This window comes from Sander vitreus, chromosome 8, assembly GCF_031162955.1.
Source record: "Sander vitreus isolate 19-12246 chromosome 8, sanVit1, whole genome shotgun sequence".
Lineage (NCBI taxonomy): Eukaryota > Metazoa > Chordata > Actinopteri > Perciformes > Percidae > Sander > Sander vitreus.
Window position 1 is genome coordinate 6,454,284 of NC_135862.1, and position 14,536 is coordinate 6,468,819.

The 14,536-nt window shown below is 39.0% G+C and overlaps 1 protein-coding gene across 1 annotated transcript; it reads right to left on the reverse strand.

Moving 5' to 3' along the window:
• Positions 1 to 580: 580 nt before the first annotated feature.
• lyve1b (lymphatic vessel endothelial hyaluronic receptor 1b) lies at positions 581 to 6,024 on the reverse strand. The gene is made up of 6 exons (XM_078256019.1): positions 5,865 to 6,024; positions 4,935 to 5,100; positions 3,153 to 3,292; positions 2,648 to 3,058; positions 1,681 to 1,759; positions 581 to 1,266 (listed from the first exon to the last, which is right to left on the reverse strand). The coding sequence occupies exons 1-6, from the start codon at positions 5,947 to 5,949 to the stop codon at positions 1,071 to 1,073; spliced, it is 1,077 nt and encodes a 358-aa protein (XP_078112145.1). The 5' UTR covers positions 5,950 to 6,024; the 3' UTR covers positions 581 to 1,070.
• Positions 6,025 to 14,536: the final 8,512 nt, after the last annotated feature.

Consider the following 14,536-nt stretch of genomic DNA (forward strand, 5'->3'; position numbering starts at 1 on the left):
TTGAAGTACAAGTAGAGCTACCCCAGTGTGAAATAAAAATGTTAAAAGTAAAAGTCAAGCATTGCATGTTTACTTAAGTAAAAAAGCATAGGTATAGCCTACCAAAAGCAAAAGTACTCATTATGCAGAATTAGGCACATTTCATAATAATATAGATTATATTATTGGATTATAATTGATTCATTAATGTGTACATCACTTTAATCAATGTTAAAGCTGGTAAAGCTGGGGCAAATTTTTACTACTTGATATACTGCTGTGTGGCTTAATCTGTAATAATGTATCATATGTTATATGTTGATAATATATATTAACAAACTGAAGATGTTAACTAAGTAGTAACTAAATGTGTCAAATAAATATAGTCAATTATAAAGTTTAAGATTTGCCTCTGAAATGTAGTGGGGTAGGAGTATAAAGTAACTTAAAATGGAATTTCTCAAGTACAAGTACCTCAAAATTGTATTTAAGCACAGTACTTAGTAAATGTACTTACTTTCCACCACTGATAATTAGCCACTGGAAAATAGACACACACACACACACACACACACACACACACACACACAAATATCAAGTTTGTGGCACTATCTTTGTGGGGACCGTCATTGACATAATGCATTCCCTAGCCTCTTACCCTAACCTTAACCATCACAACTAAATGCCTAACCTTAACCCTTACCCTCACCCTAACCATCACCTAATTCTAACCCTAATCCTACAACCAAGTCTTAACCCTCAAACAGACCTTTAAACTTGTGGAGTCCAGCATTTTGGCCCCACAAAATTGTTAGGACCCCACAAGTATACTGGACTCCTGGTTTTTGGACCCCACGAATATAGTTAAACAAGCCTACACACACACACACACACACACACACACACACACACACACACACACACACACATATATACTGTAGTACAATATATTGAAAAGTACAGCTAACAAGTCAAAGCATTTAAAGACATGTATTTTGAAACATTTACTGACATTTATCAGGTAACACTGTGGCTGTAAGTCATTAAATCGACTTGAGTAAACCCCCACAGAAATATGAAATATCATGAAGCTATAAACTTTTGATGTCTGGATGCACACACAGCGTGATATCACTGGAGTACTTCCTGTCTGATTCTTCTTCTTCTTCTTCTTCTTCTTCTCCTTCATGTAGACTGTTCAGGGCCATCTCACTGTCGGTGTGCTTCCACATCTCTGTCTCTATGTCGTCCTTCTGCTGCCCCTGAGACCAAAAGGTGAAACTTTTCCTTTTTTCAAAGGGGGGGGGGGGGGTAAAGCATATTAGAAACACAATATACATGGATTAATAAAAGCATATTAAATACAGTAAAAAAAAAGTTATAAGAAAATGTTCCTCGCTGGTAGCAGTTTGTTAAACTGCCTCCAGCTACAAATATATAAAGAACACAAATATAGTATATAGTACATAACAGTTGCCTCTAGTCTGTTGATATTGATGACAATAAAGCTCTACAGAGACAGTAGAGCCATGGTTTCATACTATTTCTCTCCTCCAGGATGACAATGAAACAATCTTTTTGCTTTTATTTCTTCAAGTAGCCCTTTCTGTTTCCAAATTGTTATCGTACATGTTTCATCGAGGGGAAAGCTGCTTCAGACAGGGTTTTAAGTATCGCAGGACATCTGACAACACGACTCACAGTTTGTAGTACCACACGGCACCTGCTGCAGTTAGGAGCACAAAGATGATGCCAAGAATGATGAGTGCTGTAGGTACATCTGTGAAATGAATAAATAGTTTATGAATGATTACTACAAACTATATCTGATTTATATTATATAGCTACATGAACCACTTCAAATCCAATTCATAAACTAAATTCATCCCATATCATCATATATTTTATTTCTCCATTTAATCAATTAATATTTGGATGACTATAAAAAAAATATACAAATGGCACAACTATAGTTACAATGATAGTTGACCATGGTACCAATTCCACTACCTACAACAATCTAATTCTATCTTCATCATCAATCTATCATGATAGTCTTAAACCATATTAAGACACTTTATATTGATATATGTATATTTATATATATATATATATATACATACATATATTTTGTTTTATTTTGGTGCATTTTTTAACATCAATTGGTAATTTGTGTATATAACATCATTTAATAATTTGTCTTTTTGACATTATTAAATAATTAGTGTTTTTGACATTATTTAATAACTTGTGTTTTTGACGTAATTCAGTAATGGCCTGTATCCAATTTTTACACAAGTATTTCAACGATTTTAAAGGTACACTTGAATATGTGCCGCTATCAGCTTGTTGTGGTGTTTTTCTGCCCCCTAGTGGCCAACATTTGATTAATGCAGCTTTAAGGTTTGCATTTCATTCAGGTAGAGGATGGATTTTAATTATGGTACAATAGGAAGAACATCTGATAAAATACATTTACTTTGAGAACTTTTCTGAGAAGAGTTATAATCTGAATTGTAAACTGGTTCCTGGAATTTCATTTCACAACAGAAAGGAGTAAATAAGCTAAAATGGAGCAGAGAATTTGTCCACGTCTTGAGTAAACTGTCACAAGATAACGTCACAACTAAAAAGTGAATTCAAAAAATTAAAGAAGACAAGGAAGTACCTCCCAGAGAAGGTTTTGCAGATCTCGTCGGCCATGGCATCACTGACTCAGAGGAAACAGAGACACTGGAGGCATGAGCAGAAGTAGAAATGGCAAAACTATCGACGGTGGGTTTTAAGGTGATAAGGTGAGAAAGAGAAGTAGGAATATGGGTGGAGAAAGGTTTGAGAGTAGTGAAGGTGGAGGAAATCCTAGTTGAATGTGTTGTCTTGATCGGGAGGGTGAAAGCTGAAGTGAAAGATGTCTGCTCAGAGGCTTTTGTCGTTTGTGGCTTCCTTGAAGGTGGACACTTGGTTGTTGATCTGAGCCGAGGTGTGGCAGGTGTTGGGGTTCGGGTCAGTGCAGTCAGTGTGGTGGGGAGCGTGGTGCTTTGTGGGCTGGCTGTTGATCTGTTTGGAGTTTCCTCTAAATCTGCAAGTAGTGAGGAACACAAATTATACATTTAAATTTCAGTCATTCAGTCACATGGGAATATCCAGTACACAGTGCAGTGAATGAACAGCACCTGAGGCATTGAAGCAGAAGACACCAAACTTTTTATCTGCCTTTGCGGACCACGTCACCACCCCAGTATTGCCCTGTCCACATTTTGTGTCAGATCTGAGTCGTGGCACGACTGCAATCTGTTCAGCTATCCAGCCAAATCTGTTAAAATAATACATAAAGTGCAAATAATAAAATGAATGGATCGATGACAAAAGTTAGCATTTGTATGTGGATTACTTTAAAGGGAAAAATACTGATTTTACACATCAAAGTCTGTTTACAGGTATTGGGGAGTACTACTGTAGTTTTATAAAGCCTTTTGTGGCTTCAGAGGGAGCAGTACAAATCACTTGAATTCACTTGAGGCAGCATGAGTTGGGTCTGAAGACTACAAATTTGAAAATTCAACAAAAAAATGAAGAAAGCTGGGGGGGGGTTAGAAAGAAACAAGATTACCAGACCTTTGTAACTAAATTAGCCGCTACTAGCATAACACACTCAAATCTCCAACTAAACTGTTCACGGTCGAGTTGCATTGTGGGTAATGTAGGCGCCAGGCAAAGCTAAGAATAACTCAGCTTGCTTATCTTAAATCACAGGTTACTTCTCAAGCTTAAAGCGTAACTCTCGCCAAAATGCAACCTAGGGTCTTTTTGTGAACGTACCCGAGTCAAACTTTAGTTTAAAAGCATAATTAGGACGGAATAGCCACTTTTAAGATTGACCGTAGCTTCATTTTTCGGTCAAATGGCCTTTTGAATGGGAGAGCTTGATAGCATCAAAATCAACATTTTTAAAACACTAAGAAGGCTCGACACAACATGAAACTTTGCTCGAAGTATCATCAGGGGCTCTACACATGAACTCCAGCATTGAGAACATTGTTTTGAACAAGGTTTTGAACGACTTACTTTAGCAGTTGTTGTTTCCGGGTGCTACCATCTCGCCAGTCAAAAAGTGTCGATCTCCGAATGCGAATGAACGGACTCCATAGGAGGAAATGTCATTCTTATATGAGGCTCCTTTTTCAACCACAAATATTGTTTTTCACTAACGACAAAACAACTAATTATCCGTGCATTTATATGGAACTAAACTTTAGGAGCTTTCCATCTTTACTCTCCTACCTGTTACGTTGCATTCAGAGATGGTAGTGCCCGGAAACAACAACAACTGCTAAAGTAAGTCGTTCAAAACCTTTCTTTTTAGTAAACTCTGTGTACATAAACAATGTTGTCAATGCTGGAGTTCATGTGTAGAGCCCCTGGCGATACTTCGAGCAAAGTTTCATGTTGTGTCAAGCCTTCTTAGTGTATTAAAAATGTTGATTTTGATGCTATCATAGATGTGCCACTAGCACTCCCATTCAAAAGGCCATTTGACCGAAAAATGAAGATACGGTAAATCTTAAAAGTGACGCTTCTGTCCTAAATATGCTTTTAAACTAAAGTTTGACTCGGATATATTCACAAAAAGACCCTAGGTTGCATTTTGGCGAGAGATACACTTTAAGGTGGATGTTCACAAGTATTGACTGAACAAATGCCTGACTTTTAAAAATCTGTGAATTTCCCCTTTAATTTAAACACATTTAAAAATACTGCCTGCCTAATGGAACAACAAGACTTAGTCTAGACCATTATAAGTTTCTTTTTTCAAATTCAGATATCAGCTGGTATTGGTAGGACTGTGTGATATGATGCACTTGGTTCAAAAACATTTATAACAACACTGCATATCAGTCAATACCTAAACAGGTATTCTACCACACCAGAACAGTCGCCACATGCGTTCAGCCTACTTGCATGTCTCCAGTCCATGCTGTACTGCTCGCTCCATCTGGGCTCTGGTCGCTAAGGTGACGTTCAGCAACGAACAGGCAGCTCTGGCAGCAGATAAGTTGAAGGCGTATTCTCCTCCTCCTCCTAAGAGCATGAAGACTCCAGCAGCTCTGTGACTTTGAGGGACTGCAGACACACATTCAAAAAGCATGTGTGCAACATAAACATGTCAGACTGTCAGCTTATCAAGAGTTCTGTCACTAACAACATTAATTTGGGACGAAAGTGTATCTTTACCTATGTAAATTTAAAGGATCACATCTTATAAAGTGTTACTGTCCATCTTTTTTGATAGGACAGCTTAGACATGAAAGGGGAGAGAGAGGGGGGATGACATGCAGCAAAGGGCCAAAGGTTGTAACTGAACCCACGGCCGCTGCGGCGATGAATGAGCCTCTGTACATGGGGCACACGCTCTACCAGGTGAGCTACCCAGGGGCCCTGATACTGTCCATTTTAGAAGCACCACGATGCACCACATTGATTTAGTCATTTCATAGTTAGATCACGTTAATCTACAGTACATACTGTACTATATTCTAAAGTAAAGGTAATAATTAAGATATTCTACATTTAACTTGTAATATTTCATGATTGATTCATGATGATTTTTCATGTTTATTTGGTGCTTTTATCGGACTGTGACCGTAGAATACATTTTTGATTGTGACCTGAAAAGCAACCAAGAAGAGTGCAGAAGTTTAGAGCCAAAGCGTCCTGAAAATATCCATTTCACCATAAAAGGTCATGCATGAAAGAACTAAAAAAAAAGAAAAGAAGTGTAGTGCAGTCAAATTAATTTCACACCAGCAAAATGAAATACATAAATGCTCCAGTATGTGTGTGCTCTAAATGTGGTGCCCCACCTACATCAGAAACAAACAACGTACCTTTAAGTAAATTGGAGTTCGATGCCAGCGAAAAAGCTGCAAAAGACAAAAGTAAAAGTGGAGTAAAAAACCAAAATCTTGCCATGTTTTCTGTCAAATTTAAGAAAACTGAAGCGGTTGAAGGTGAAGAACCAAATAAAGCGAATGCACAGGAAAAAAGCCTCAGAACAAATGTGATGAGGATGAGACGAGGAAACAGGAAGCGGAGGTCAAATCTGCTTGATGCCCCTTTATGCAGATAACACACACATCCACGGGAGAAAGAGCTTGACTCTCAGTGTGTTTGATCCAAAATGTTGTTGTGTTTGGGTATCAAATCCCAGACATATGACATATGCAGCATATTCAACACCGAACTAGTTCAATATAAAAACTAATTGAGGATTTCCAGGAAAGATTAAAGCAGGATGACAGAAAACATTTGCATTTAACTGGTGTTTGAGTGAAATAATAATCAGGAGACAACATTAAAGAGCTGATCAGTCGTATTGTTTGTTTTTTAAACTGGTGACAAATAGATATATAGAAATATACTTGAAAATAGTTTTGTGGTCGAAAGTGATTCTGCTTTGACAGCATCTATCTTCCAGAGCTAGGACTCTGACAGGAAAAGTCGGAAAGGGAACTTCCTCTACATTGTTTCTCTGTGTTTTCTTTCCCTGTTTCTCTTTTTATTCACTTTTACTCTTTTTCTTCATTTCTAGCTTTCCTGTGGTCCGTTAAACTGTGGTATTATTCCGTTATGTTTCTGCTGCACCACATTGTTCTCAGGCGTAAAGGAAGAGTGTCCAATCCTCTTCCTTTTGCACACATCAAAGAAAGGACCAGAAACCACACGCAGTCGATGGCACACTGTCTTTGAGTTCAAACCTCCAATACGTGAAAAAGTATGGACGTTATTGCCTTTATCTTTGCCACAAACTTGCTTGCATGAGCTTGCACATTTGATAAAAGTTGACGAAATCACCATAAAATGTTTGTATTACACTAAATAAGGGAATATTTCATGTTTTATATGTTGTATGAGCTATGCATAAGCTGGTCAGAAAGAGGAAGGTAAGGAGATAGAGAGGGGGAGTGGAGGTTAGTCCTCAGGCTGTACAAGCATCCTTATAGATACCTTTAGTTTAACCAACGATCTGTAGGAAAATTATTGTATTTGTCATTAGTCATTTTAGAGAGATAGGCTACTGTGTAGATATTACAACTACTCTACCTTTAGGAATGTTAGAGGAATGTCAATGTGATCTCACAGGAATATTCAACACCACAGACCCAGGAGGTTTAATACAGAATGATCCTATAGAAGAGAAAAGAAGGAAAGTTAGGAATTATACAGAAAGAGATAAGGGCCACGTGAAAAAAAGGCTTCTCTGAAATAATGCATTCAAAAAAGTCGTTTCTGTACACAGGACACAGTTCTGACATCACTCAGCATTGCCACAACCAGGTGTAAGAGACTGAGTGAGTGCTAAATAATTCATAGAACAGTGAGGAGATTACTCTACCTCACTGTTGCTAGAAACATATCCAGACAGTAAATTGTAGATTAAAGATTTATGTGCACCAATGCAGATTGTCAAATAACTGCCAGCTTGCTACAGGCATAGATTTGACATTCTGTCCCACACATGCAGTGTAAATATTAACCATGTGTTTATATATATATATATATATATATATATATATATATATATATATATATATATATATATATATATATATAGTGGGGCAAAAAAGTATTTAGTCAGCCACCAATTGTGCAAGTTCTCCCACTTAAAAAGATGAGAGAGGCCTGTAATTTTCATCATAGGTACACTTCAACTATGAGAGACAAAATGAGGGGAAAAAATCCAGAAAATCACATTGTAGGATTTTTAATGAATTTATTTGCAAATTCCTCGGGACAATAAGTATTTGGTCACCTACAAACAAGCAAGATTTCTGGCTCTCACAGACCTGTAACTTCTTCTTTAAGAGGCTCCTCTGTCCTCCACTCGTTACCTGTACTAATGGCACCTGTTCGAACTTGTTATCAGTATAAAAGACACCTATCCACAACCTCAGTCACACTCCAAACTCCACTATGGCCAAGACCAAAGAGCTGTCAAAGGACACCAGAAACAAAATTGTAGACCTGCACCAGGCTGGGAAGACTGAATCTGCAATAGGTAAGCAGCTTGGTGTGAAGAAATCAACTGTGGGAGCAATTATAAGAAAATGGAAGACATACAAGACCACAAATAATCTCCCTCAATCCGGGGCTCCACGCAAGATCTCACCCCGTGGGGTCAAAATGATCACAAGAACGGTGAGCAAAAATCCCAGAACCACACGGGGGGACCTAGTGAATGACCTGCAGAGAGCTGGGACCAAAGTAACAAAGGCTACCATCAGTAACACACTACGCCGCCAGGGACTCAAATCCTGCAGTGCCAGACATGTCCCCATGCTTAAGCCAGTACATGTCCAGGCCCGTCTGGAGTTTGCTAGAGAGCATTTGGATTATCCAGAAGAGGATTGGGAGAATGTCATATGGTCAGATGAAACCAAAATAGAACTTTTTGGTAAAAACTCAACTCATCGTGTTTGGAAAGGAAAGAATGCTGAGTTGCATCCAAAGAACACCATACCTACTGTGAAGCATGGGGGTGGAAACATCATGCTTTGGGGCTGTTTTTCTGCAAAGGGACCAGGACGACTGATCCGTGTAAAGGAAAGAATGAATGCGGCCATGTATTGTGAGATTTTGAATGAAAATCTCCTTCCATCAGCAAGGGCATTGAAAATGAAACGTGGCTGGGTCTTTCAGCATGACAATAATCCCAAACACACCGCCCGGGCAACAAAGGAGTGGCTTCGTAAGAAGCATTTCAAGGTCCTGGAGTGACCTAGCCAGTCTCCAGATCTCAATCCCATAGAAAATCTTTGGAGGGAGTTGAAAAGTCCGTGTTGCCCAGCGACAGCCCCAAAACATCACTGCTCTAGAGGAGATCTGCATGGAGGAATGGGCCAAAATACCAGCAACAGTGTGTGAAAACCTTGTGAAGACTTACAGAAAACGTTTAACCTCTGTCATTGCCAACAAAGGGTATATAACAAAGTATTGAGATGAACTTTTGTTATTGACCAAATACTTATTTTCCACCATAATTTGCAAATAAATTCATTAAAAATCCTACAATGTGATTTTCTGGATTTTATTTTCTCATTTTGTCTCTCATAGTTGAAGTGTACCTATGATGAAAATTACAGGCCTCTCTCATCTTGTTAAGTGGGAGAACTTGCACAATTGGTGGCTGACTAAATACTTTTTTTGCCCCACTGTGTATATATATATATATATATATATATATATATATATATATATATATTCCCTTTCTGACATGCTAAGTTAATATTGTGTTTTTGTTCTTTTACCTTTTATTGTAGATAGGCTATATATATATTTTAAAAATGTTTTTATTTTACATGTTCGAAATAAAGCATTCATAAAACTCACCAATTAACATGGCATATCTTATATGTTTAATCTGTGTTGGAGGGGTTCCTATACATTTTTTGGAATTTGTGTTATTCATATATTGATGGACTTTTTAAGCTTTTGTTGGCTGAAATTAAGAAATGTTAACAGCTGCGTTGACACTAAACAGCATTCCCCAAAGATCAAACCTCATTATCAGCTCAGTGAATGCTTAATATTTATACATTATATTCCAGAAACCTTGGGATCAAAAGCCTGCGTGCTCCTCTAAGCTATGGACCCCTCAGCATTAGGAAACCTGAGCCTGGGCGTGATAGAGGCCTGTTAGCACTATATCACAATAGAGAAGTGATCTTCTCTGTTGGTCCGGTGTATTTACAGTTACATGCTGACAGCGAGGATGTTTTATTGTACCGTGGTGCCGGGAGTTCAACATGTCCCAGTGAATATGGTATGAATTATGGAGCTTCCTTTTGCTTCTGCTTCAGGCTGTAGCATGGAGGACTGTAAGGGATACAGTACAGCGCTGTAACACAGATAGCTGCAGGAGAAGCTAATTGGTCACACTTCCCTGGTCAGGAAGAGTATAATAGTCTCAATTCAGCCGCGGGGAGACAAAAGCATAATCCAGTGATAAAAGTGTAACAGTTTCCTTCATGCAGCATCATTACAGAAAGTAGTCCTTGAGGACAAGAGGAGGCTGTAATTGAAACTGTTTTTCTGAGGTCACTGATCCAAAGTCAATTACAGGCATTTTTCCCTCAGACAGAACTGTCAGATAATATACTTTTGCTAAATGTCTGTTTTTACTCTTTCTCTTAGTCTTAACATGTTATAAAAAATATACATATATTCAGTAAATGAAGTTTATTATTGTTACTGACCCAATGAGGAATGCTCTTTAGGGATGCCTCTACTAATCCATACTTACATTCATGCCTAAAAGCTACTCAGTACACCAGTCTTCTCTGTTGGACTCTGAGCAGCTGAGCTGCAGCAGTTTGGGCTGCAGTGCCTTGCTCCTGGGCACCTTAACAGTGGCATGAGGGATGAGCAAGTCTGGGAAGATCAGAGACCAGACTGGGGAGGCGGTAGTTTTGTATTAAGTGAAGGCCATTTATCTAATTATTTTAATATTTTGTTTCCTTGTGATCACGAAAAATGAACTTAATGATTTTCTTTTAGCAGTGTGTCATTTCCAATGAATATGCAATAATTATGATAGCATCGTTTGGGACTTTTTTTGGGATCATTAGAAAACTTCTCTTATTTTAACAAAATCAGATTTTTTTTTTCTGGTCTGGTGCTCGTATCAACAGGACGAGATCATTTGACTCATATTATCCTTCTCTGATCTGCCACCGCTATGGTTAGGATTTGTTCAGGCTTAGGCACAAAAACTTCTTTGCTAAGTTTTGGGAAAGATTGTGGTCAAGGTTAAAAGAAAGCAATCTGACGGGAGACAGGATGCGAACAGTGGTCCTCTATGTCAAAGTCAAACAACTGCATAATCACACCTTTTGCTTTCCGCACTTTTCAAAATGCAAAGCAGTTATTGGAAAGAAATGTCCCTCACACATTGCCTGGATCTATTATCTGACTGAAAAGTGATGCCAATTGTGTCATAAAGACACAACAAGACTTTTTTTCACTGCATTTTCCAGAGTTTCAGTCACCACTAGGCCTGCCCTGGCCCTCTATGCCCTGACTGCTCTATAGACCTGAAGATTGGCTGTGAAGTCCAGGGATGTGGCCTTTTTTTCTTTGGTTACACTTTACTTGAGGGTATCTACATAAGAGTGACATGATACTGTCATGAACGTGTCATAAACATTATAAACAAGTCATAAACGTTTATGACATAATGCTTCTTTCAGTAAGTGTCATTCGATTTTTGTCATGACAAGTTAGGGTTAGAGTTAGAGTTAGGGTTAAGGTTCATGTGTCATTACTGTGTCATGACAGTGTCATGTCATTCTTATGTAGATACCTTCAAGTAAAGTGTTACCTTTTCTTTTTTGCCCCGGCTGCGGAAAATGTCAGCAATATTGATTAGTATGACGAAACTGTGAATATTTCATGTCAAAATGCAATTGCATTTCACGTTTTAAAAGATAAAAGGTGCCCTCATACCAAAACATAGAGACTGTGTGCCTCTGTCCCATGCAGGCTTGTTCTTGCTATCATGTTACCCTATAAATAATGGATGATGCTCAGCCTGGCGATAGGGTCCACCCAGTGAGCTCGATGTGAAACTGAGAACTTCATTCACATCACACATGACATTCTCAAGACAAACTGGGAGCACCGTCTGCTGTCAGAGCATCATCCCAATTACGGTGAAGTGACATTTTGACAAAGCTGCGCTGATCTGGCTCTGAAAATGTCACTCAGAGCGAAATCCCACACCGACCTGCAGACGGCTGGGTATTCCTCGCTAGACGACAGCTTGTACAAGTCTTTCTCCATGAGCAGCAGTAACGTTAACAGAGGCAGCCGGTTCAGGAACGGGACAGCGGAAGAGGTCAAAGGTCTCGCCAGACCGCCCAGGAGGCCCGTACGGGCGGTCAGGCCGGTCAGCGCCATCAGCACCAATGGCTCCTTCCTTCAGATCAACCATCTGCAAGGAGAGCTGGTCAGAAAGAGAAAGGTAAGGAGGTAGAGAGGGGGAGTGGAGGTTAGTCCTCAGGCTGTACAAGCATCCTTATAGATACCTTTAGTTTAACCAACGATCTGTAGGAAAATTATTGTATTTGTCATTAGTCATTTTAGAGAGATAGGTTACTGTGTAGATATTACAACTACTCTACCTTTAGGAATGTTAGAGGAATGTCAATGTGATCTCACAGGAATATTCATCACCACAGACCCAGGAGGTTTAATACAGAATGATCCCATAGAAGAGAAAATAAGGAAAGTTAGGAATTATACAGAAAGAGATAAGAGCCACATGAAAAAAGGCTTGGGTTACAATTCAGAAATCCTGGGATCAAACTCTGGATTCTGAGATTAAATAATTCAGATTTTACCCCCCTCAAAACTCTGATTTCAATTTCCCAATCCTGACTTAAATCACAGAATTATTATCATTTCCTTCATAATAACATGATGATTCTCCGAAGTAATGCATTCAAAAAAGTAATTTCTGTACACAGATACAGTTCTGACATCACTCAGCATTGCCACAACCAGGTGTAAGAGACTGAGTGAGTGCTAAAGAATTCATAGAACAGTGAGGAGATTACTCTACCTCACTGTTGCTAGAAACATATCCAGACAGTAAATGTAGAATAGATTTATGTGCACCAATGCAGATTGTCAAATAACTGCTAGCTTGCTACAGGCATAGATTTGACATTCTGTCCCACACATGCAGTGTATATATTAACCATGTGTTTTGTCTTATCACTTCATCTACTTTTTGTTTTCCCATGAACATGACATCGCATATTTGCACATTAGTTTCCTAGTAAATCTGGCCCAGTGTTAGTGACATGAAGCACCACTCTTGGATTAAACCTGTGCTTGTGTGCATGTACAACAGATGAAGTGATGGAAGCCTTTCATGAAAAACACATGTTAAAAAACATATCCTGAATGTGTAGGCTTCATTCATAGCCTTGTCCTCACTGCTATGATGGATGTGAAGAAAAGCTACTTAACAGCTAACAGCCCCCTCTTGTGGAGAACCTGCAGTGAAAGAGTGAGTTGCAAGTCACTTCTTGATGGTGCTTTGCAACTATAAAGTCAATGAAGTCATTTAGGTAGCTGAGAAAACAAATCTCACCACAAAGTTTATTCTGGGGCTTTTTAATCATATGACATGATCTCCACCACCGAATGGAGTTTGCCCACTTTTCATTGAATTGTATTGAAAGGAGAATTCCGGTCAATTTCAACACGTAGCTCTGTTGTTTGTAAATTTGGAGTGCTGTCAGTAGCAAGAAAAACTAAAACAATCAGTGCTGCCTACACCGAGTTATCCCCCTGCTAGCGTTAGCACCCAACAGGCTTAAACACGGCAAGTTTTAAACGTGTTTTTAGCCTCTAAACATGCTTGAAATGTCATTACAAGTGCCTACCCATGTGCAGTGATTACTGTAATATTGGATTGTAGGAGTTCGACAATCGACTAGTGTGGACTTGACCGGAAAACAGGAAATAAACAGAGGTATGTGCACTGGCTGGATTAACACAACTTTTATGCCTTTCTGTCACATCTACTGCAGTCAGACTTGCTGTGTTCCCTCGGAAGGAATCACTGCACATGGGTAGGCACTTGTAATGACATTCCGAGCATGTTTAGAGGCTTAAAACATGTTTAAAACTTGCCCTGTTTAAGCCTGTTGGGTGCTAACGCAAGCAGGGGGATAACACGGTGTAGGCAGCACCGATTGTTTTAGTTTTTTTTGCTACTGCCAGTACTCCAAATTTACAAACAACAGAGCTACGTGTTGAAATTGACCGGAATTCTCCTTTAAGTGTCCTTAAAGTGCTCATATTATGCTTTTTGGCTTTTTCCCTTACGTTTATTGTGTTATATATCTTTTTTGTGCACGTTATAGGTTTACAAAGTGAACAAGCCCAACGTCCAACCCAAAGGCACTTACCATCTCCAACAGAAAACACTGTTCACAAACTGCTCCAAACAGCTCTGTTGTAGTCCAGCCTTTACTTCCGTGACGACCGTGCGTCACTTTGTAACACACATTATAATGCTCACCTGGCTGCTAGCATGGCACGCCCTCATACTCTGCTTCTGACTGGCTAGTAGTCCTTACCTAAGTACTGTGCATGTGCAACTCCCAACAAAGATAAAATAGAAGTGTGAGGTCTCACTCTGTAGCTAAAACGGAGAGCTCAACACACAGGGTGAAAATAGGAGCTGCAGCAATGTGCAGCACAACAAAAATATGGTGTTTTCTGAAAATTAAACCATGTAAACCTATTCTGATATAACCTCCAAATACAAGTATGAACCTGAAAATGAGCATAATATGAGCACTTTAAAGTAGGGAGAGAAAAAATGGATACTTTAACCCACAATTTCATGACAACTGGACAGACTCCATTTAGTAATGAAGACTGTTGTAAATATCCTTTAGGCTGTGTAGGGTGCTTCATACTGTTTATTCAGCCGAGTCTTTCCAGGGCCATGTGGTCCTGTTCGAATGATGAATTTCTTACT